At 51.9% G+C, this 22,219-nt stretch overlaps 12 protein-coding genes across 12 annotated transcripts; 6 read left to right on the top strand and 6 right to left on the bottom strand.

The window, feature by feature from the left end:
* Positions 1 to 993: 993 nt before the first annotated feature.
* Positions 994 to 1,643, bottom strand: N7498_007430 (uncharacterized protein; the record flags this gene model as incomplete). Its single annotated transcript, XM_058454492.1, has 4 exons — positions 994 to 1,242; positions 1,293 to 1,440; positions 1,490 to 1,545; positions 1,638 to 1,643. 4 exons carry the CDS (start codon positions 1,641 to 1,643, stop codon positions 994 to 996), a joined length of 459 nt encoding a protein of 152 aa, XP_058306741.1.
* A 916-nt stretch (positions 1,644 to 2,559) lies between these two features.
* On the top strand, positions 2,560 to 3,663 carry N7498_007429 (uncharacterized protein; the record flags this gene model as incomplete). Its single annotated transcript, XM_058454491.1, has 3 exons — positions 2,560 to 2,915; positions 3,019 to 3,126; positions 3,177 to 3,663. The coding sequence occupies 3 exons, from the start codon at positions 2,560 to 2,562 to the stop codon at positions 3,661 to 3,663; spliced, it is 951 nt and encodes a 316-aa protein (XP_058306740.1).
* A 561-nt stretch (positions 3,664 to 4,224) lies between these two features.
* Positions 4,225 to 6,699, bottom strand: rgd1 (putative Rho GTPase activator (Rgd1); the record flags this gene model as incomplete). The annotated part of the gene is made up of 9 exons (XM_058454490.1): positions 4,225 to 4,357; positions 4,419 to 4,489; positions 4,542 to 4,636; positions 4,688 to 4,831; positions 4,886 to 5,351; positions 5,402 to 5,610; positions 5,663 to 6,269; positions 6,329 to 6,382; positions 6,472 to 6,699. Coding segments are annotated over 9 exons (1,986 nt in total), but the record flags the coding sequence as incomplete, so codon positions are not given.
* A 2,009-nt stretch (positions 6,700 to 8,708) lies between these two features.
* N7498_007427 (putative quinol monooxygenase) lies at positions 8,709 to 9,204 on the top strand (the record flags this gene model as incomplete). The annotated part of the gene is made up of 3 exons (XM_058454489.1): positions 8,709 to 8,765; positions 8,818 to 8,924; positions 9,057 to 9,204. 3 exons carry the CDS (start codon positions 8,709 to 8,711, stop codon positions 9,202 to 9,204), a joined length of 312 nt encoding a protein of 103 aa, XP_058306738.1.
* A 247-nt stretch (positions 9,205 to 9,451) lies between these two features.
* On the top strand, positions 9,452 to 10,701 carry racA (putative Rho GTPase Rac). Its single transcript, XM_058454488.1, has 6 exons — positions 9,452 to 9,710; positions 9,770 to 9,802; positions 9,866 to 9,924; positions 9,998 to 10,178; positions 10,234 to 10,466; positions 10,522 to 10,701. The coding sequence occupies exons 1-6, from the start codon at positions 9,678 to 9,680 to the stop codon at positions 10,583 to 10,585; spliced, it is 603 nt and encodes a 200-aa protein (XP_058306737.1). The 5' UTR covers positions 9,452 to 9,677; the 3' UTR covers positions 10,586 to 10,701.
* A 443-nt stretch (positions 10,702 to 11,144) lies between these two features.
* N7498_007425 (RNA-binding protein) lies at positions 11,145 to 12,236 on the bottom strand (the record flags this gene model as incomplete). The annotated part of the gene is made up of 3 exons (XM_058454487.1): positions 11,145 to 11,373; positions 11,431 to 11,659; positions 11,729 to 12,236. The coding sequence occupies 3 exons, from the start codon at positions 12,234 to 12,236 to the stop codon at positions 11,145 to 11,147; spliced, it is 966 nt and encodes a 321-aa protein (XP_058306736.1).
* A 364-nt stretch (positions 12,237 to 12,600) lies between these two features.
* N7498_007424 (uncharacterized protein) lies at positions 12,601 to 13,701 on the bottom strand (the record flags this gene model as incomplete). The annotated part of the gene is made up of 5 exons (XM_058454486.1): positions 12,601 to 12,790; positions 12,849 to 12,901; positions 12,963 to 13,061; positions 13,127 to 13,304; positions 13,362 to 13,701. Coding segments are annotated over 5 exons (852 nt in total), but the record flags the coding sequence as incomplete, so codon positions are not given.
* A 297-nt stretch (positions 13,702 to 13,998) lies between these two features.
* On the top strand, positions 13,999 to 15,632 carry N7498_007423 (uncharacterized protein; the record flags this gene model as incomplete). Its single annotated transcript, XM_058454485.1, has 4 exons — positions 13,999 to 14,088; positions 14,145 to 14,394; positions 14,472 to 14,883; positions 14,945 to 15,632. The coding sequence occupies 4 exons, from the start codon at positions 13,999 to 14,001 to the stop codon at positions 15,630 to 15,632; spliced, it is 1,440 nt and encodes a 479-aa protein (XP_058306734.1).
* Positions 15,633 to 15,664: 32 nt separating this feature from the next.
* Positions 15,665 to 16,883, bottom strand: N7498_007422 (cytochrome oxidase assembly protein SHY1; the record flags this gene model as incomplete). The annotated part of the gene is made up of 4 exons (XM_058454484.1): positions 15,665 to 15,813; positions 15,906 to 16,011; positions 16,068 to 16,577; positions 16,646 to 16,883. 4 exons carry the CDS (start codon positions 16,881 to 16,883, stop codon positions 15,711 to 15,713), a joined length of 957 nt encoding a protein of 318 aa, XP_058306733.1. The 3' UTR covers positions 15,665 to 15,710.
* Positions 16,884 to 17,078: 195 nt separating this feature from the next.
* N7498_007421 (UBX domain-containing protein) lies at positions 17,079 to 18,616 on the top strand (the record flags this gene model as incomplete). The annotated part of the gene is made up of 5 exons (XM_058454483.1): positions 17,079 to 17,157; positions 17,214 to 17,266; positions 17,328 to 17,446; positions 17,503 to 18,517; positions 18,575 to 18,616. The coding sequence occupies 5 exons, from the start codon at positions 17,079 to 17,081 to the stop codon at positions 18,614 to 18,616; spliced, it is 1,308 nt and encodes a 435-aa protein (XP_058306732.1).
* An 855-nt stretch (positions 18,617 to 19,471) lies between these two features.
* Positions 19,472 to 21,005, top strand: N7498_007420 (cytochrome P450; the record flags this gene model as incomplete). Its single annotated transcript, XM_058454482.1, has 5 exons — positions 19,472 to 19,487; positions 19,538 to 20,385; positions 20,444 to 20,554; positions 20,606 to 20,772; positions 20,831 to 21,005. 5 exons carry the CDS (start codon positions 19,472 to 19,474, stop codon positions 21,003 to 21,005), a joined length of 1,317 nt encoding a protein of 438 aa, XP_058306731.1.
* A 266-nt stretch (positions 21,006 to 21,271) lies between these two features.
* On the bottom strand, positions 21,272 to 21,940 carry N7498_007419 (coiled-coil-helix-coiled-coil-helix domain-containing protein; the record flags this gene model as incomplete). Its single annotated transcript, XM_058454481.1, has 3 exons — positions 21,272 to 21,304; positions 21,376 to 21,631; positions 21,732 to 21,940. The coding sequence occupies 3 exons, from the start codon at positions 21,938 to 21,940 to the stop codon at positions 21,272 to 21,274; spliced, it is 498 nt and encodes a 165-aa protein (XP_058306730.1).
* Between the last annotated feature and the right edge of the window lie 279 nt (positions 21,941 to 22,219).

Raw genomic sequence — 22,219 nt, 5'->3', positions numbered from 1 at the left:
TCCCGTCACCGTCGCCGTCACCAAACCTTGTTCCGGTCTCTTCCTCCCGGTCTTGTTTGCCCTGTGAGTGGTGAGAGAGGGAGCACGCAATGTGCCGTTCAACCGCCGGCCATGCACCGTAGCCGGTCCCTCATTCGGTCAAACCTGCTTTCTCTATCCACCACTCAGTGCCCGGCCTGCTAGACCGGGCCTTGTCGACATGGCACACCCCTCGTTGGTTTTTTTTTCAAGCATGATCGACGGGAAAGCGTGCTCATTCTCTCGACGCTTATTCATTTTTAGGACGGGATCATGACGGAACGAGGCGTTGGTAGATACCCATATCTGCATAGACAGACGATGCTTTATTTTTCATTCACCACTTTCGTGTGTGCTCTTTTTCCATCTGTTTTTCTTTCCTTATGGGACTGCCCGTGCCACAGAATGACATTGCTTTGCAATTGTCACTTTCTTGACCGGGCTCGAGGAGATTCGGTTTTGAATTCGGGGCGTGCTCTGCTGAACCGATTGTCGGTCTCTTGCGTCTTCCTTATTCTTTTCCTTTTGTCTCACTCATTGCTATCCCTTGCGCTGCTCTCAGTACTATTGCTTGGAGACAAGGAATATGAACTGTTCATTGAACCGCGCTCAGAGCTATAGTCTGTAGTTGTAGTCCGTTTGGTCGCCGTATGTCGACCTGTGGCCCGCTATGTAAGGGTTTAATATGTGCACACATTGTAAGACCTCTTTCTACGTGCGACTCTTATACAACAGTTATCCCATGTACCGCCAGGGGAAACAGAAAGAAATAGATTAGATCTCTCAAAGATCGATGGATAAAAAAGAACGAAACAGCTTGCCATCCATGGACCAAGCCCGATGAATAGGAGAATCCCGAAAATATACAATAATCCAACCCTATCTCCCACTTCAAGCTTCAAGGCGTTCCGCTGCCCTTCAAGCTGGATAGGCCCATGAATGAAAAAGAAACGCCCAGAAGTGCGAAGCAGCAATTTACAATTCCCCAGCAATCCGATTATCAGCAACACGCATGCGCAGGAAGATTGCAACCGCCCAGTCCCACAGCTTGCGAGTGATCACGAAGACGGGGACTTCTGGCTCGTTTTCGCGGGTCAGGTGGAGCTGAAGGAGCAGCGAGGACATGCTTAGGAAACTGGCCACGGAGACGACCAGTAGTGACGCTGCGGTTTCGCGTTTGATTGTTGCGTGGTTTTGGGTTGCGTGGTAGACGAATGTTAAGGTCTGATAGAGTTGTTAGTAAATGGAAGAGACATGACTAGTGTGCAACTTACAGTGGTAATGGAAATCCAAGCCGGGAGAAGAAGTCGGGGGTCAGAAGATGCGCCGGATAAATAGAGAACCCAGGATGTGATGTACGCAATTAAGCCGTTCGTTGTTAAAAGACGGATTACAACAGCTGGCGGTGTGTAATTCAGAAGCCTGAGAGGGTTAACGATGAGGCCATGGGATTTCAGAATGGGAGACTGACCATCGAGACATCATACAATCAGCAAAGAAATAGGAAAGATATGCTGATGCGCAGCACTGGAAAGGAAGTTAGCACGTAGATCAATAAAGCTGGACGGACATATCAAGATGTCCCCAGCAGCATCAACTCCCACGCAAGATTTACATACCCACATAATAGCCAATGCCACCTCAGTAACCCTAAACCTCCTCTCAACATCCCACTCCTGTCCTACACTCCCGATAATCGCCGCCGCCCAACCCTCCCGTCCTATTCCCGGCCGAATATGCAATAACTCAGCCAGGAATGTAAAAGCACATCGCAAGCCCCACCAAGCGGCGGGCAACGTGCTCAATGCCCGGCAGACCAAAAGAGGTATGTACCACCGGCGGTCAACGCCCAAGATAACAGCCACTCGCGGATGAAGCGGTGAGGAACCAGCCTGGCTAGCATCGCTGCCGTGTGGGGTATGGGATCTCGAGGAGGTCGAGGACGGCGGGACGCCAGTTAAGTGTTCTGAAGCCACCTCTTTGGCGAATTGGCCTGCCGGTACTGACACCGGAGGCCGGTGGAGCTCTGGTGGTACACTCGGCCGTCTCAGGTTCTGGTCTGGCTGGCTAGGCGCAGCGCTGGGGGGAGAGTAGGGCGGAGGAGAGGCATTGCGTTGAAAAGCCAGCCTTTAAACACAATCGCGGCAAATACGGCCGCCGCGCAACGATTGGGAACGGTTATATGAAGGGTCGAGGCCGCTCGAGAAGTATTGTGTGAAAAGCCGGCGTGTTTGTTTCAGAAACTGGGGTGTCGATGTGGTCACGAGTCCCCTAATTGATAATTTGCAAAGAGGAAATGAACACGTGTAAAATCGCCCCGGTGCAACTTCGTACGGCGCAGTAGTTTCCAACGCGAAACAGGCACCTACCGATTCGAAAACAAGACGAGGAGTGGAGAGGGAGAGTGAGAACCGTCAGTGAGGACCGCGCTGTGGCAGAGCCCCATACATGGAAAGCGCGGAGGTCTTCACGTGATCTGCGGATTTTATCCTCCGCCGCCGATTCGCGACAGAACACATCCATCTTGAGTCGCCGCTCGCCATGGCGTCCTCACTACGACTGCCCGTGGGCAGCCTTGCTTCTAGCGCACGTCCAAGCATCATGATACCTCAACCATACGCCCCAATCTCGCACATCCGGTCCTTTTCGCAGGTGCCTCAACGATGGGCGGCAATCCGGTCTCAAAACTTTAACGCGCCGAGCGTAACGCAGCCGTCGATGAAATCCCGCGCTAAGGATGCGATGCAAGGACAGGCAATGCCGAATGATATTGGGTTGTTGCCGGGAACGTTTGTGCGCCCCTTGTGGCGCGATATGCCCTCGATCTTTACGAACCCGAAAGATGCATGGTACCTGCAATGGACTTGGATTAAGAACGTTTTTTCGAACTTTGCCAGGTTTGTCATTCTCTCTCCTTGCTGGAGTCCAGCTCGAGGCCTCGCATTCTCGAGGACCACGGGTGGGAAAGACGCAATGGCAGCAAAGCTAACTTCCTCGCAGTGTGGCGTTCTATACGTATAAGGACAAGATGGGCGATTCTATGCTGTGGGGGAAGCGCCGACAGATTGCGCGTCAGTTGCATGCGGATATGTACACTGCTCTTGCAAAGTAAGCATACAGACCTGTCATTCTCCAGTTCATGGCTGACATTGTTCTAGCGGCGACGTTTCCGCTCTGCGCGCCCTCTGCTGTGACGGTCTCGCCAACAAACTCGTCAACCAAGTCGAGAACCGCCCGTCGAATCAAAAGGTTACCTGGAGCCGCGTTCGCTGGCTCCGCCAGCCCGACACTCTCTTCAGAGGTGTCCGCATTCTCGCAGACCGCGCGACTAAGATCCCCGAAATCCCCAACTCCGGTATCCGCCAGATTGTCTTCCGCATGACATCCCGACAGACGATGGGCAAGGCCACGATCGTGGGCCGTGGCAAATCAGCAGAGCGCATTGAGGAGCCGAAGAAGGTGCAGGACTGCCGCGAATATATCGTCATCCAACAGATTATCTGGCATGGAAAGCCATCTGGATGGCGGATCTGGGGCCACGCGAACCCGACCACCATGGAGGTCATCAAGGCCGACCCATTCTTCCAGCCCGGTTTGTCCATGATGGAACGGTGGGAGGCCATGAAATCCACGATGGGCAAATAAACGGCTCAATGCTCCCCTACCCGGCCTCCGAGCCGGCACTGTATATCCCAAAGGGTTGGGGAGTCGGCGAACTTCGTTTCTTCCCCTTGTTTTACGATCAATTGCCCTCGCTCTCTTCTCGCCGAATGCTTCGGCGCCAACCTTGCCTTTCCTCGCCGATTTTGTCAAGCCAGTTTATAGAGCATCTACCATTCCATGTACCATAGCAAAATATGCCATCAACTTAAAGCCTTCCTACTATTTTCATCCACGGAATGATTCCACTAGATGTACTACGATCTGCAAATTAATAGAAAATACCCTGTCAAGGTAAAAGAGATACCTCATTCAGAAAGAAACACTCATGTATATGTACAGTACAACATTAGGCATGCAACCACAGACCTCATTTTGAAAACGCAGCAGACACATAAATCGGACCGGATCATGCCAAAGAACGCGAAGCCGGGGACCGACAATGCCATGAACAGTCAGCCAGGAGGAACGGGACCAGTATTAGGTGGTCAAATTCAGTAACCTAGGGATATCAAGACAAAGAAAAGCAGAAAAAGCATATCGTGAGGGAGATCAGTCGTCGAGGATCTAGTCATCGTCGAAAATCTGGAAGGTGTTATTGAGGATCGTCTCAATCACGCGCACTTGCCAGCCTGCGTCGGCGATGTTGCCTCCGGAGTTGGCGCCCATCAGGGTTGGTCTGGAACATAATTAGCTTGGGGTTCGAGGGAAGGGAGTACAAGATTTGGGGAAGGGCGTACCCGAAGCAGATGGCCAGGTTGCCGGCGTTCATGCGGTTCTCGGTGTAGTGTTCTTGGATCTTGTTGAGGTGCTGCCGTGCGGTAAGTACGATGTTTCGCTTCAAGGGTATTGGATGGAAATACAAGAATGATGGCACGGAGAGTGGCGTAGTGGGCATCGGGCAAGCTGTTAATGAGGGCATGTAGCGAGTCGCGGCGTGCAATATCATCATCAATCCCTGAGTCGTGGTCAGCGTTGAAATAAGATGAACGGCGGGATCAAGACTTACGGGCTGCGTCGATAAACTGGGTATAGTACTGCAAGGTAAAAAGGGGGTCTGGCAGATCCCTGAAGAACTGCTTCACCAGCCCGGCAACACTATTGACATCGTGGTAGAAGTTCTCGGGGTTGGTGAAGTCGACTTGTGACGAGTCTTCGAATGGAAGTTAGTGCGTGATTCTTCTGCAAACAATGACGTACAACTCACCATTGTCAAAAACGGCCTTCATGTGACTAATGTGATTGGCGCTGCCGGAGAGTCGGTAGATACCCTCCATGTCCAGACCGAACAGCTCAACGGCTTGGAAGCACTGATAAACGAGGAATGGCACTGCAGTTCCATCCCGAGCATACAGTTCCTCCAAAGGCACGCCGAAGACTGGTTTCAAGGGAGGTAGGGAGCCCTTCTCCATTGGAGGAGGGCCAGGCATAGGCGCAGCAACCGGCGTGGGGTCATTGGAAGGCGGCGCAGAGGGCTGATAGGGTAGCTGACCCGACGGATTTGCCGAACTGGGGTCTGCGGATCCCGGATACGGGGTGGGCTGGTAGCGGTCCGTAGGCTGGGGCGGTTGGCTGGGCGAAGAAACGCTCGGTGTTGAGAACGAAGCGGGAATGGTAGGCGGTAGCTTGTTCGCAGTGCTTGGCTGCGATGAAGCAGCTGCTCCGCCGAGAGTCTAAAAAAGGTCAGCAATTGGAGTTCGTTCAATGGACGTGATCAACATACTGGGTGGCGCTCATATTGGACCTGATCCGAGGTAACAGCACCTGGGTTTCCTTCATGGCTCAAGATGTAGTCGTGCAAATCCTTTTGGTTGTCGACCTGACGCACAACCTCCGCGAGGCTCTTGGGCGCTAACGGTCCGGTTTCAGCACCAGCCTTCAGAGGACTGATACAAAGACCCTGGCCGAGCAGCAACTTCTCGCTGAAAGTAGCTACAATTCGTCAGACCACAATATTCATCCCAATTCCATAACAATCACTTACCAAACTTCTGCTGCTGCAGTGTCAAGCCAGAATCGCATTCCGAGATCAACAGATGCAGATTGTGAACGGCCTGAGGTCGGTGAGTCGACACCAATTCCTGACGAGCAGCCTGCGCTGCCTGGACCTTGGCCTGATAATCGCTGTCCGCATTCTGAACCTTGCGCAGAAGATCCTCCTCGTGCTGAGCTGCCGACTTGTGACCCTTCAGGCCAAACTTCCCGCCCGCCTTGTCACCCGTGCGGACACGGTCATACTGTTCAGCGAACGAGTCGTACTTGGCCTTGGCCTTCTCAGCCTGAGCCTCCGCATCGGCGACCTTCTTCTCCGCCGCCAATCCAGTCTGCTTCCACTGCTTGCGACCGCGTTCGATGTTGGTTGAGAGCTCGTGCAGGTCATCCGCCATTTGCTGAAGGGAAACCGAGAATTGCAGACCATGGTCAGCCATGCGCTCCTGGATTCGGTGGATATCCTTATAGCTGGAGCTGTATGTTCCCTGGCGGTTCTCGTTGCGGTTCGCGGCGTCATTAATGGCCTTGGCCAGCTTCCGAAGCCCCTGGGCATGCTCCTCCTCTAGAGCTCCTCTCTTCTTCAGGAAGGACGAGAAATCCTGTCGGAAAGTGTTAGCGCACATGTGTTTCCATCCGGGTTGTCGAGGCGGGGGCTCACCCTGGCGGAGGCCACGCTCTGCTTCAATCGAGTGAGGAGGGTGGTGATTCCGATCTGCATGCGACACGTTCCTCGTTAGCACTGACTTCCCACGGACTTCATATTGCGCGGATCCCAAGCTGAGCCCGCGTATGACGACTCACCTCAGAGTGTGTGACCTTGTCCAGGCGGGCCTTGAGCTCGTCGGGGATGGCCGCTTGGTCAACCGCCCCCGAGTGGGCCGACTCGCGACCGGAGCTGGATGGGGGCGCATCGGACAGGTTGGGGAGAGCCGTAGGCTCTGGAAGTGCTGTATCTGACATTGTCACAGAGACAGCCTTCCTGCGAGTGTGTGTGAAGGATATGAAAGAAGGGGAAGTTTGGGGAAGGAGCTATTATTATCGATGACACCTGAAATCGGTGGCTTGGCGGTGGGGAGCGGCTTAGTCGACGATCAATGAGGTCAGTCCACGGAAATGTGGAAGCCTGTCGCACAGCAAGGTTGTGGCGTCAGGGGCAACGCAATGCTGAGCCACAATTCTAGTTTGTCCTGAAGAACTTGACGGGAGGTTTTCACAGATAGGAGTGGCTGTCGTTTACGTGACGCATGCGGCGCACCGTTACGACTCTTCACAATGCCGGTAATTCAATCCACGTGTCCCGACTTTCAATTAGGCCCTCATTGGGTCGGCGATATTGAGCCCTAACTGAAAAGCCCAACCTTTTGAAACCCAAGTCAAAAATTGGACCGCCGCGTCAAATAACAGTCACATGGCTGTGATCAGTTGAAGATCTGCTTTTGTATATTCTCCCAGTGCTATCTTTAATGTCTTTTTGATGTTCATGCAAATGATGTTTTAAGACTAGTGTATAGCTTATTTTGCGACAAATTGGGGTTTTTTTTGTCAGAAAATAACGTTCATAGGGAAGTAGATACCTAGGGCTAACTCATGCCATGCCCAAGGAGCCGATCTTCTGCATCCTGAAAGAGCCAAGTGTCAGTACCGTCAGCGGGTGATACCCGATCTACTTTTGCAGCGCGGTAAAGGCTTGCAAGTAACATCAGGGGATCTCATCTTAGCCGCAGGGCTCGAGGATCATTGGATTTTGGAGACTCTTCCCCAAACAAAGTCAGAACTTTTGCGAATACCACCAACCCGGAGGGTCGACCAGGGCCTAAATATGCTTCTAGAGCACGCGTATGATGTAAAGACTGGTATTCTCGAGGCTCTGCTGCAGCACCAGCCCCTCTCTAGCATTACACCCGACATCTTTGAGGTACTTGCAGATATTGAGTACGTAGGGGCAGAATTGGTCGAACTCTTACTCGGAGAGTACCCTCAAACCTTGCCCACTTCATCAGTGATTGTGTGCGTTTCAAGTATCGCGATCTACGGCGACGAAGAAAACAGAATGCGGCCCTTTTCCGGCCCCATTTGAATGCCGGTGCTAATATCAAAAGATCTGACACAATGCTCGCCGCCTGCCACAACGCGGAAGACCTTCAAATTCTTCTCTTTCGAGATCCTGCATTTCCAATCAGTGATGAAGTCCTGGAAGCAGTGGTATCATAGTAATATGGTGGCAATCATTTTTTTGAAGGTCATTTTGAAACATGAACAAGGTCTTAAAATCAGTCAAAGAGCTTTGCATGCTTGTTTGGTGAAGGTTCGCCGGAATTCTTGGAGTTCATCCTTGAGGATAACACCGCGTTCATCATACCTTTGGATCCTACCCTGGACGTGATAAAGAATGTAACGCTCGCAGCGGGCATATCTAGCGCCTGAGATACTTGAAATACTTGTCGGGCTCGGCAAGAAGCATGACTTGGAAATCCGCAAACCTATCGATGAACATTTCAATTGGAGTCGGACAGTGACATGAAGCAGATCTTTTTGAGTCTAGAAAAGTCGGGTTAACGTGCCTCACGATACATCCGAGGATATGTTGGATTCCGTTCGCCATAGTACATTTCCTGGCTCTTGCATTAGATGTCGTCTAGAAAGAGAATGTAGAGGGACCAAGTTGCGCGGAGAAGGGATGAAGAAACTGATTCAAATTGACGATGCTTCAGGGTCTAGGAGATTCCATATTTGGCACATGTATTTGCTTGAAAAGATAACGAACAATTGTAGCATTTTGAACTACCAAAACCCATAAAATGGCGATAAGGCACGAGACGATCCGGAGAAATCGGAGCTGATCACCTCAACGCCCCACATCGCATGGCCCGAGGTTGAAGATGCGTTCGGCTTGACTGAAGACTCGGTTATCCGACCAGGATTCTTTCTACAAGAACACTCCATCCCCTGGCTTTCTGCTAGATAAATTCCCGAGTCCGTTTACATTTCTCCTCTGCAGCATAGTAGAGCCCACCCATACTGATATCGTGACGCAGACCATGTCCGAACTCAACGTTGCCGCAGTGCTTACTCCCAAGCCGGAGAACTTCGATGAGGTTCGCATGATACTCTATGATCAGCTTGACCACATACTAATGTGCTATCCAGGTCGCCGCCCTCGTCACCGGCGTCACCAAGCAGGTCCAAGAACACGAACCCGACACACTGCTCTACTACGCCTTCCAAGACAAGAAAGAGATCATCATCGTGGAGAGGTCAGTCCATCACCATTGATCACAAGTTGCAATAGCGAACATCTTCCATTTCGGCCCCCTTCCAGGCCGTGCCTCGGCCATAATTCCCGAACTAGGAAAAACCGCCACCGTGCAGCACTAACACCCGTTCAGATACAAAAACCAGGCCGCGGTCCAGGCGCACACCAAAGCCCCCTATTTTCGCGAATTCGCCGCCAAGCTTCCCGGTCTATTGGCGAAGCCCTGGGAGCTACGCGCGGGCCAATTCCTGGGCGGTTCGCGGGGAGTGTCGCGGCTGTAGATAACTCATCACCCCGGAGGACGTGTTAGGGACGGATACGAAAATGATATAAATAGAGGAAGCTCTGATTCGGTGCAGTTGCGCCTTGACTCGTGACGGATTTCTCATGCGATTGGTGTAGGGTTACTGCGCGGTGGCCAAACAGGTAATCTCGTCACCAGTCTTGTGGCATAGGGGGGCTGGGTATATGTAAATAGGAGTTGTATATTCTGCCTCAACGAGTAAGAGATCAATAAAAGGATGTGGGGAAACTCACTCTCATCCAAAGTTGATCCGCTCGCCTCTTCGACCTCCACCCATTTGCAACGCCCCTCCTTTTTTCGAGCTCTTCCATTCTCCACCCCGTTTCTTCCTTCCCCCTTCTGTTTTTTCTCCCCTAAAGCTCTTCTCTGAGCTCTGTGTGTTGTCGGTTCCTCCGGAGTGAACCTCCCCCTATCGTCGCCCCCTTTTTTGGTGTACATACTTTCGCAATCATGGCGACGGGTCCGGCTACTCAATCGCTGAAGGTAAGCTGCTCCGAGCTTCGAGCTTCGTCTCGAACGCGCCAGCTAATTGAAGATCACAGTGCGTGGTGACGGGTGACGGTGCAGTGGGCAAAGTCAGTTCGGACGACTCCAACCATCCCAAGACGAGCGAGAAATTGACATCCCCCGACCTCTAGACATGTCTTCTGATTTCTTACACAACGAATGCCTTTCCCGGAGAGTACATCCCGACCGTGTATGTGCCATGCAACCCACGATAAACCCCCGACAAAAAGTGCCACCGATGCTAATACCCGCCCCCACCGCAGTTTCGACAACTACACGGCTAGCGTGATGGTCGACGGGCGACCGATCAGCTTGGGACTGTGGGATACAGCCGGACAAGAAGATTACGACCGCCTGCGCCCGCTCTCCTACCCACAAACCGACGTCTTCCTGATCTGCTTCTCGATCGTCAGCCCGCCGTCCTTCGACAACGTGAGAGCCAAGGTCAGCCCACCCCCAGCCACACCCTGACTCCGCCCCCATGTTAACACTCTTGTAGTGGTTCCCCGAAATCGAACACCACGCCCCCAACGTCCCCATCATCCTGGTCGGCACCAAGCTGGACCTCCGCGACGACCGCGCCACCATCGACGCCCTTCGGTCCCGGAAGATGGAGGCTGTCTCGTACGAGCAGGCACTGGGCGTAGCCAAGGAGATCCGCGCACATAAGTACCTTGAGTGTTCCGCACTGACGCAACGCAACCTGAAGAGCGTGTTCGACGAAGCTATCCGGTACGGACCTCTGCACGGAATTTCCGGCTGTGCCGATGTGCTAATGTGTTTCCAGGGCTGTTCTGAACCCCCGTCCCGCTGCCAAGTCTGGAAGGAGGAACAGATGCATGATCTTGTAAAGGTCCTTTTGGTGCATGGCTCTCCCTCTCTCTTCTCGTATGCTATAATGAATAATTCATAGTTAATACGGCGTCCGGTAGCCAGAGGCTTCGTGGGCCTCTTTTTGATGAATCCATTGACATGTTGTTTTTCTTGGGAAGCTTGTCTGTTGATTTTGGCTTGATAGAATTAGGTACTTTGAAATCGTGTTGATTGTTCCAAGGTGTACTTGATGTTCGAAGCTTGAGTGTTCAAAGTATAGATTCCTATAGATTCTAGTATTTGACAAGCAAGTCTATGCTGATATTGCATCATGGGATAAAAGGTAAAAAGTCGAGGGACTAGTTTGAATATTCAATATCGATGGCATTGCAAAATATGCACAGAAGACAGGAAAATGGTATCCTCTATCAATTCATCAGAAAACATGACTTTTGCCCCTTGCCCAGGATGCACAGTAACAAAAGAAAAAAAGCTCCAGCATATCACCATACCGGGGAGAATCAAACTCCGCAACCAATCGTGCGGTCGATCAGTATAGCCAACGTCCCAGATCGAACCATTTCACCCACGCTGCATCTACTGCATCACACGCGGCCTACGGCTGGGGTGCACACCAGCCCACTTGTCATCCTCGGGCACCTCCACGGCATTAACACCAGTAGGACCCTCAGCGGGGCGCTTATCATGCTTCTTCTTATCCTTGTTGATCTTCTTGGCGTCGCGCGAGCGCTCGTCATTGAGCTTCTCGTTCTTAGCTCTGATCTTCTCTTTGCGGTGCTCGGAATTGGCACCACCACCGCCAGCGCTGAATTTCATGTTAGTCGACTATGATTTTGTGTTTTAAGGGATTTGGAATACTCACGTCAACTCGACATTCATGCGGCGAGGCGGGTACTTGCCGTCGTCGAAGGTGGAGTGGTGGTAAAGCTTGAGGCAGGTCTTCATGCGGTCGTAGTTGTCGAACTCGATGAAGGCGAAACCGCGGCACTTCTTAGGGGCCTCGGGCTTGGTTGCGACGCGGATTGAGGCGGGAGGATTCTTCTCGAAGTGCTTTGTGAGAGACTCCAGGTTTGCGGAGTAGGGGAGGTTGCCTATGGTCGTGATATGTTAGTGATCGGTTCGATTTTGTTGATCGTGTGCCGAGCAGAATGGGTTCTTACCAACGAAGCAGATAAAGCGGGAGTTCTTCTGGTTTGCAGCGTCTTCAGTGCCGGTGGCAGTCTCTTCGGCGGCCTCGTCGGTGTTTGCGGACTCTTCCTGGGGAGTCTCCTTGGCCTTCTTGTCTTTCTTGTCTTTCTTTTCCTGCTTCTTCTTCTCCTTCTTGTCCTTCGAGATCTTGTCCTTGGTGGCCTTGTCGCCTTCCGTGTCTATCGTGAACAGCGGGGTTTCCTCGGTCTCTTTGCTGGACTCGGCATCGGCCTTCTTTTCCTTCTTCTCTTTCTTTTCTTTCTTGTCCTTCTTTTCCTTCTTGTCCTTCTTGTCCTTCTTCTCCTTCACCTCATCCTGCGCCGGGGCAGTCTCGGCGGGTGCGACCTCGATGGTCTCTTTCTCAGCCTTGCGCTTCTCCTTCTTTTCTTTCTTCTCCTTCTTCTCCTTCTTCAGCTTCTTGCCCTCGGGAGCAATGGGCTCGGTAGGGTCCTCGACGACCTTGCGCTTCTTGTCGCCCATTTTGAATATTTTGGAGATTTGTGTCAATTAAGACGAGGCGAGGTGGTTGGGATTTATAGGCTGCCTTCGGATCAGAGAAGACCGGAAGGGATTAAAAGGTTGAGGTGGAAGAGAACTGTCGTAAAAGATGCGCAAGTCTAGCTCCGAAAAAATTGGGCGGAGACGCAGAGAAATTCCGTTTTTGCCGTCCGCTCGAGGCGGTGAGATTGTATCACCCGCTTTCCTGATTGAGCAGTCAGCTATCCATCCTGCGCCGACCTTATATGTTCTGTCAAATCAAGTTTGGTTTTAAGACTACGTTCAAGTATTCCTGAAACTAGGTAAAAGGCTTTTCTTCAAAATGAGAATTCTATCATTAAGGTATTGGCGCAATCAGAAAATCAAGATCTGCAATTTCTTCTTCCCAGCGTCGTAACGCTCGCGCAGCTCCGGCCGAGTGAGCAGCTTCAGGAGAGGCAAGTGTGTCTCCTTCATATCGAAGATACCACGCTGCTTCTGATCAATATGTGACCCGTCGATGACAATTCGCTCCAGCTCATTCAGCTTGAGAGTTCCTAGACACAGATTTAGATCAGCAAAAATGTAGTTAAAACATGTCGGCGTGGTTCTTACCAGACTCGATCAAATCAGAAATTCTGGCCGGAGTACCAGCACCAATGCCCATTCTGCACAAATAGTCAGCATATGCACATTCCACTTCATCCGTTATTGGACGGTCGATCGTACCGTGCACGTTCGAGGAACTGCTTAGCTTCCTCGAGCTTGATGTGCTTTGCAAACAGTTTTCCGACAATCGCCTCCTTATTCTGGAAGCTCCGTAGCGATCTATATCAACCAATTGTTAGCTTCGATATTGATACGACCGGCTAGGCAATTGATCATTATCTTACCTGACCACATCGGCCGCTCTGAGTCCAGCGCCAGCCACAACCAGTGTATGAGGGGTACCCTTCTCCTCCGAAGCCTTTGACAGGTCAGCACCCTTGGGACTGAATGCCTTGAGGAAATCAGGAAGCTTGTCCAAGTGTCTGGACTCGGTGAACGAGGATGTATCGAGGAAGACATAGTCTGCAATTCGTCAGTACACGGCCTTCATCCTGTTCAATATCGCATTTAGTTTCATACCTGGCACAGACATATCATTCAATTCAACCGCCGACAATTCCTTATCCACCTTCTTTGCTCGCTGAACAAAGTAATCAGCCAGCAAACGCCCATCCATTTTCCCAATCGACTGGTCAATGCCGTCTTGGCGATCCTGCATTCTCGCCTCGTGCTCCGCTTGCTGCTTCTTGGTTTTCTTCTGCTTGCGCTTCTTCTTGGTAGGGCCATCTGCGGATGCCGAAGTTGCAGGTGCTGTCTCGGGCTTGTCCTGCTTCGTAGAGTCGTCGGCTTGTCTCTTGCGCTTCTTGTCGAGCTTGTTCGAAAGCCCCTTCTGGGCAGGTGCGTCGACCATCTTGAATATAGCTCACGACACTCAAATCGAGTAAATCAAGAGTCAATGGGCGAATGCAACGAGGCGAAAGTCGAGCGTCGCAAAAAAAGTCGCAAAAACGGTGGCTGAGTCAGCTATTCCTTATCGATAACACGGAACCAATCACATGCGGGCCCGCAATGTTATTCAAAGACGCGCTTCGCAAACACTCGTTTCAGCACTCGACTTTCGACATTTCCACATTGCCACTCTCTTGTCTATAACTCGACCACACGTTTATCTGGATTCTTTGATGATTTAACCCCTACTCGCGTTCCAACCCAGGAGATGTCTACCCCGAGGCCGCGTGACCGCCGGTCACTGCGCAACTCGGGTGTTGGGACGAGTACTCCGTCTGGAGAAACAACATTGACAGGAGTGAGTGGCTGACCACGGAGCGCGCAGATTTCGGCTTCCTGACAGAATTTCTATAGCTTCAGCGTCTCCCCAGTCACACGCGCTACCCTCTTACGCCGAGTCGACTCGTCACAACTGCGACTCCGTCCGGCCAGCGGTCAGCTTCTCGACTCACACCTCGGGCTAGAGCTTCGATCGCCCCGTCAACGCCATATGGGCTTCGCGCTCGACAGCAGCGAGCTGCAAACACTCCAGGTCGCGACCGTCGCCGAAGTGGTCGCATGCAGCGTGAGACTACTTTTGATATCCTCAAGAACCTCGGGAAAGGTACGAACGAACAAGCAACACGTCAATGCACGGAATTGTGGCTCTTGAAGATGGAATTAACGAGTTGAATGATATAGCACTCGCGCCCGTTTCCAGACCGATCCAATCCTCGCCCCAGGATGAGCCGCAGCCCGAGGAGGCTCCTATAGATGAGTTCGAGCAAATGGATAACGAGCCAGAGGAGGCGCCACCGCGACTATCTCTCCCGATCCAGGGATCAGAGGAGGGAAGCGACGAACCAACCCCGCCACCGCGGATGTCTGCTGCCTTTGATGATGATATCACTTACCGCTCTGTTGAATACCCGCGCAAAGAGATGAGCGAGAGAGACCGAGATAGATTGTCAATGTACAGTCGCGCTGGGAGGTTGAGCGAGGACTTCCGCGCTCCATTATATAGTGAATCTGATGCAGGCGAAGGAACGCGCATCCTCGGTGGTGACGACGAGGCCGACGATACGATGATCAGTGGAGGTGACTTTGCCCAAGGGTAAGTTCTCAAGATATTGGAATTGTCTATGGTACAAATTGGGCTAATATATCACAAATAGTGGAGAAACGGAGGATCTGGGCCGGTTCCATTTCGATCTGGACTTTCCATCTCCAAATGCACCTGCGATTGATGATCCCATGATTGAAAACCAGGGCGAAGGGGAAGGATTCGAGTTAACTGCAGGAGATATCCAACCGATCCCTAGGACACCTCCATCAGATGATGATAATGATGTCGGTGGTGGCTTTGGTTTCGGCCTCGACTTAGCCCCGCCAGCATCCCCGAGCGAGAGCCCGGGAATTGTTGGAGGCGGCTTGCGAGATGAGGGTGCAGCCGTGCAGACCAAGCAGAAGAAAATTTCCAGACATGGAATTCCTATTCCGAACTTGCCCGCAGGAGTGGTCAAGAAGCTGGCCACCCGTTTCGCGCATACGAAAGGCGGATCAAAGGCGAAGATCAACAAAGCCGCAATGGCTGCAATCGAACAGGCGTCTTCATGGTACTTTGAGCAGGTCAGCCAGGATCTGGCTGCATACTCCAAGCACGCGGGACGCAAGACTATTGACGAGAGCGACGTCTCAACGCTCATGAAAAGGTTGGTTTTGCTGCATGTCCATGATCGAAATGGTTTGCTGACTACCCCCAGGCAACGTCATATCAACAGTTCGACGACGATGTTCTCCTTGGCTCAGAAGCATTTGCCCAAGGAGCTTCAGCAGGATATGAGACTGGCTATGCCTCCATGAATGATTCAACGAAAAGATCAACCCAAACAAAACTCCAAGCACCCATGGGAAATGCAAAAAAAAGCGGCTTGAACCTAACTACCAGTTGCGGTTCTGGCGGACTCGGCGCATGGCCTCGCTGTTAGGCTTCTTCCGCACCAGCATCCACAACATGACTGACGTGGCCAGACACAGGCCATACCTATGAAGCATTAGCGACCCGTTCAATAGCTTTGGGGTCATGACCAGTCCAAAAACATCGACACGGTTCTTGGATGGATTATCTTGACTTACCAAGTGAAGATGTACTGCGCATGGTTGTTCCTCAAATTGACTTCCGCCGCACGGCCAATGGGAATACCCTTCGCTTGGCGATCATAAGCCTCAAGGAGATCAGCCACTGGAAAGGAACAAGTTAGCAGTGCCCGAGAGCATGTATCAGGCAATAAATCTTACCCATAGTCTCCTCAATCCAAACAGGCTGGCTCCCGCTCAACTCGGCCATCTGCTCAATATCCGGGAAATAGAACTTGCCCTCCTCCGGCTTATTCTCCGGCGTAAACATGTTCTTCTTCCACGGCTCACGCAGCAGCCCCTCCACCGTAACCTGCCCCTTCTGTACACCATCCGGCCGGTCCTTCTGATCCGCCAGCTTCCTCGGAATCCAACCACGGTTCACGAGCACCGTACTCTGGCCCTCGCGCTCAAGCGGAGTCACAACGATGAACCCATCCTCGCCGTCACGCATGCGAGGTCCAACCAGCATTTCCTTGTCGTGGCGGAGGGTGCCGGTGGCATAGACGCGGCGGTAGTCGAACTCTGAGATTGCCTCGGGGTCAATTCGCGGCGGCAGCGGGAGCGGTGGTCTGACTAGGCGATCTTCAAATTTGGCGACGAGCTTGGTTTTCCAATCCAAGCGCTGGACTTGCCATGTTCCTAGGCCAAAGGCGATAATTGGGATCAGGGCTGGACGAGAATTGTATGTCAGCCAGTGTTCGAATATTGGGGGACGGTTGGATTGGAAGGTAACATACCGAGAATGATCAGTCCAGGCCCATGCTTCTGGTTCACACGTACCAGCTTGGCCGGGTGATCTACACTAAAGGCATTCTGATCGGTCAAGCGGCGCGACTGCGTGAACTGCCGCTTCTGTTGTATGCGGCATCTGGAGCAGATGGAATCGAGTTTCCACGGGTTGGGACTTCGGACAGCGCGGACTGGTAGAGACCATGCTGCCGGTGTGGTCCTCAGAACCGAGAGAAGCGGCCGCATAATGAATGGTGCAGTTGAAGCTGTTTGGGGAAAAGTGATGCGATGCGGCAGTTGGGATTTTGGGCGCGGACTCGGGCCTGGGCGGTCACGCTCTTCCCCGAACTGTTTCTCCGCAGTATACGTTGTCTTCCACTTTGTCTACGTTCCAGCTATCACACTCGAGTTCCAGTTTCTGACGAGGATGCGATCGTGACGATGTTCTTTCAGGGATCCCTTCAGGATGGTATTGCCCTCGCTGTGCGAGAGGCCAAGGCTGTGGTTTGTTTCGTTCGAGGTCGGTGGTCTCCCCGCACCAAGTGATCAGGCCATCTAATCGCGTTTGATGTACAGATGACGAACCACTGAGCTCAACATGGGAGAAGGAGTACCTTACAGATGATGAGGTATGCGCATACGCGACTGACTGCCTCTTGTGGTAGCTGTGTGGTTGCTAATCCTCTGAAGGTCGCGCCGGTCCTCGACGCCAAAGCGGTGCTTTTGCGACTGACTGCTGGGAGCCAGGAAGCTGGGTTCCTGACCTCCTTCTGCCCCGTATCGAAATTCCCAACTGCTGTTGTTATCAAGTGGGTCTAATGCTTGCTGGACTCGTGGAATCTGAGCTGATTGTTTCAACTTATAGGAATGGCACGTTGCAAGAGTACCTTACGCCCGAGGTTTCGAGAGACGACTTGAAGAGCCGTTTGATTGCAGCACTGGAAGGTCGAAAAGATACCGTTCCTGCTCAACAGCCACAGCAGAACAGTGCCGCGCCTACGAGCAATGAAGCTACGTCTACAGCCAGTTCAAATGCTGCTACCTCTGTTATACCCAATACCCCCAACGCTCCGTCCCAACAACAGTCACGTCAACACCCAAGCGCTTCCCAAATTTCTGCTCAGCAAACATCCCAGACTAACACGAAGGTGGATAAACCCGCCACCGAGAAGCCTGCGCCGACGAAGCAGGCGGCATCTAAGCCGCAGCCTCTGAAAGACGTGAAAGGGAAATCCAAGGGCAAGCAGCCAGTGGCGCAAGCACCTCAGGTACCTCAGAAACCCAAAGCAAAGGTAGAAAAGAAATCTGCGCCGACTATCGAAGAGCCGAAACCACAACCGCCGGTTCCTCGAGGACCTCCAAGCCAGTACCGACTCCAGGTACGACTGTTTGACGGCCGCTCGATCCGGTCTAGCTTCAAGCCCACACAGACTATCCGCGGCGATGTGCGACCCTGGCTGGATGAGCAAATGGAGGACGATCACCGTCCATACAACCTGAAACACATCTTGACACCTCTCCCAAATCGAACACTCTCTGTTGCCGAAGAGTCGCAGACACTCCAAGATTTGAATCTCGGATCGACTGCAAACCTCGTCATGGTTCCTGTCCAAACATACACGACAGCCTATGCAGCTGCAGGATCCCTGCCGGCGCGGGGAATATCAGCCGTGTATAATGTGGTCTCGGGTGTCGCCAGTACAGCTACAGGTATTGTGGGCTCGATCCTCGGGTATGGATCCAGTGCATCAGCGAATGAATCCGAGTCAACAAATCCTCCATCCGGAGAGAGACGACCACGGCCAACGGGACCTACCATTCGAACGCTGCGGGACCAGCAGAATGAACGGGGTGATAATCAGTTCTACAACGGAAACCAGGTACGTGCTTTCGAGTAGATTCCATGTTTTCAATGCATTGGCTAAAGACATTTACAGTTGAACTTTGAGCCGCGGAACAAGGAAGACAAAGATAATTGAGGTATTTTTGCTGGAGACTCATTCTGGATTTGGCATACGTATGTTGTGTAATTCCAGGCTTTGGGTGAAGCATGCGATTAAAGGTTGATATTCCGATAAGAAATGTACCATACTGCATCAGTGCATTCTACGATATCACGTTCGAATTGATCCTGCCCTGCTGTGTAGCTTCACTCTCCACCTCCCACTTGGAAGACCAACCCCCAATCTTAACTCCAGGAGTCAAACATACCCTCTGGAAGTGGCATACCTCAGATCAAAACTGAGCCTTTAGACAGTTAGAGGAGAGCACTTTCATAATCAAACCAAGAAGGTTCAGTTTGGCGTAACTCCCAGCTTGCCATCTCGCCCTTTCCCCCTTGCCATTCAGCCATCCATTCGCTGCGCAGTATTCCTATTGACGGTGAGCCACAGCTGACCTGATCAATTGGATGTCATACACAACGAACTGCACGAGATACGAGGAACATATGCCCCGGCGCTACGGCCTAGCGAGGTTGCACCGTTTCCCCGCGCTGCCGTTGTATCACTACGCTTCTGCACTTGCGGTTAGTGCTTGGGAGGGGGTTCAGATGGCCCTGCAAGAACTTGATTTTCCTTTTTCCTGTTCTCGAAATTCAGTTTTCTATTCTTTGCTTCTACCATAGCATTTTCTTTGAATTTGCGCCATGGAGTTTCTCCTTTTGGTTGTAATAGCCGTGGCTGTCAGCTACCTCATATCAAAAAGTGTCTACAATCTCTTTTTCCACCCGCTGCGCAACTTCCCTGGGCCGATACTGGCCGCTGCTACTCATATCTAATGAATTCTATTTCGACTGTATCAAAGGCGGGAAATTCATATGGCAGATTCAAAGAATGCACGAGGTCTACGGTATAGTACCGGGTGCGATCCATACGAAGAACCCACTAACAGATCGACAGGACCCATAGTGCGCATCAACCCTCGAGAAATCCACATCAGCGACCCATCTTACTTCGCTGAGATTTACAGCAATGGTGTCCAGGAGAAATATCCATTCATGGTCGGCGTCGCCCCATTACCAGGCTCAACATATTCAACGATAGATCACAATCTCCACCGGACTCGGCGCGGGATTCTGAATCCCTTCTTTTCAAAGCAAGCTGTTACCAGAATGGAGCATATCGTCCAGGACAAAGTCAATAAAGCTGCTGGACGCCTTGAGCAGGCACAACACGACCGCACGGTCATACGAACAGATGCACTATTCGCAGCATTAGCGAGCGACGTGATATGCCGCTACACATACGGCGAAAGCTCAGGTTATCTGGAGAAAGAAAACCTCGAAAATGAATTCCGAGATGCCGTGACTGGAGCCAGCGTCTTCTGCCATTTCACCAGGTTCTTCTTCCCAATCATGATGGGCATGTTACAATCCATGCCCTCGGTTATCCTGTGGCTGCAGCCAAAGTATAAAGGATACTTTGACATGGAGCGAAAGTTGAAACAGCAGAATCTAGCTGCTCTGCAGAATACTTCGAACGAGAAGGACTCGAAGTGGACTATCTTTCATGCTTTGAGTGATCCTTCCCTACACTCTGAAGAGAGGACCCCTGAACGATTGCGAAACGAGGCGATGACTATTATGGGTGCTGGGACGGAGACTACAGCGCGAGTTTTGACCATGGGCTCGTATCATCTTTACAATAATAGGGCTTCCTTGAAGCGTCTACGAGACGAATTGAAAACGGTTATGCCGGAACCTACCAGCCAAGTGTCCTGGAGCCAGCTTGAAAAGTTGCCATATCTGGTGAGTGACCCGGACTTTCGATTGATATTTGGAGCACAAGGAAGCTGACATTCAAGAGACGGCTGTAATCAACGAATCACTCCGTCTAGGGCATACCGCAACGATCCGCCTTCCGCGCGTGGCTCCCAAGAAAGCTCTGGTATATAAGGACTATATCATACCCCCTGGAGTAAGACAACGGATGCGCCTTGGTTGTGAATATCGCTGATTTATTTTGTAGACTCCTGTCAGCCAGTTGATCTACCTCGTACATATGAACTCGAATGTCTTCCCGGATCCCCATACATTCAATCCAGAACGGTGGTTGGAATCCCCTCAGAAGGGCGAGAGACTCGATCGATTCTTGGTGCCGTTTACGAAGGGGTCTAGGATTTGTGTGGGCATGAAGTGAGTTTCAAGAGTCCACGCATTATTCAAGGCTTAGGAACTAATGAGAGCTTGTTAGTCTCTCATACGCGGAAATGTATCTCATGTTTGCGACCTTGGCTCGACGCTTTGATTTGGAGATGCAGACGGCTTGGGAGGATATTCAGGTGACGCGGGACAAGCTGCTAGGTGTGCCTGAGAACAAGGATAAACTTGAAGTGGAAGCTGTTGTCACGGGAGTTGTTTACGAATGATATTGCAGATGACTTTAGAAACGATATTACAGTGAGCTTTTCTTTCTCCGTGTCTCTTATCCCCAAGTGGACAAATTCGCCATCAGCTTGAGAGACCAGGACCGGTAATGATTGATTTCAATGACGAGGAGAGATGGTATAGAGTACAAGAGCGCGATATCAAAGTCGCGATGCAAAGGATTACATCCACCGAGCAGTCCCGAGGATCAGCTCATGTATTGAGAACTCGATTAAATAAAGAAAGAGATCCACCGACTAAGAAGCGCTTAGTACGGCTTGGCAGCAGCCTGGCAGGCCTTCTGTGAAATTGTTAGCAATAGTCCACCACCAAAGGGATATCTACTCCAGGTAGATCATGTTGACAACGTACCAGCTGGTCCAGGTACCAACCGCAGATGCTAATGTTGCCCTGGTTCTCATCCATGCACTGGCGGAAGTTGCGGACGTCGTTCGCGCAGGCGGGGTTCTCGAACTGCTGCTGGTTGGCACTGCTCTGCCACAGACCGTTGTCCATAGCCTGGGAGTCGGCGGGAGCCTGCTGTTGGGCCTCAGCGGGGGCACTGGAACCACCGCCGCCGAAGAAACCGCCAATGGCGTGGCCGACGGAGGAGCCGATTGCGACACCGCTGGGAGAAAATTAACGCTCGGTTCTCGGGTAAAAAGTTCGACCCCGGATTTTGTCGGGAAACTATCGAGATAGCCGAAGGGGGTGTAAGGTCGACTTACGCGGCGGTGGAAGCCATCTGGCCGAAGAGGCCGGAACCGGCACTCTGCTGGGGAGGGGCGTGCATAGGCTGCTGCTGGGGGTGGGCAGCAGTCGAGTGAGGCGCCTGGTGCTGCTGGGGAGCGGCCGCTGGGCGAGCAGGGGCGGCGGTAGGGCGGCTCGGGGCGCTGCGCGCAGGGGTAGGGGCGGCACGACGTTGTTGACGAGGCATTTTGATCGGTTTATGTTTGATATACCGGAGAGTTGAGGGGAAAGAAGAGTGTTAGGTTAAGTAGATATCCGAGTGGAGACAGAATATAATGGAAAGCTGAGTCAGTCGGGGCAATGCAAATTCTACGGGCGTCGATTGGCTGGCGGTGTAGAATATCACGTGGGTTCGGACATTACAGGAGTTTAGCGGTGACTCGGATTATACGATTCTCATTCTCGGGGTTCTATTCATTCTTTTGCATTCCAAGCTGAAATTATGGTGGGTATCTAAATTCGTAGT

Source organism: Penicillium cinerascens (genome assembly GCF_028974065.1).
Source record: "Penicillium cinerascens strain IBT 15544 chromosome Unknown contig_9_segment0_segment0, whole genome shotgun sequence".
Lineage (NCBI taxonomy): Eukaryota > Fungi > Ascomycota > Eurotiomycetes > Eurotiales > Aspergillaceae > Penicillium > Penicillium cinerascens.
The sequence above is the reverse complement of the archived record's forward strand: the minus strand, read 5'-3'. Positions and strand labels throughout refer to the sequence as shown.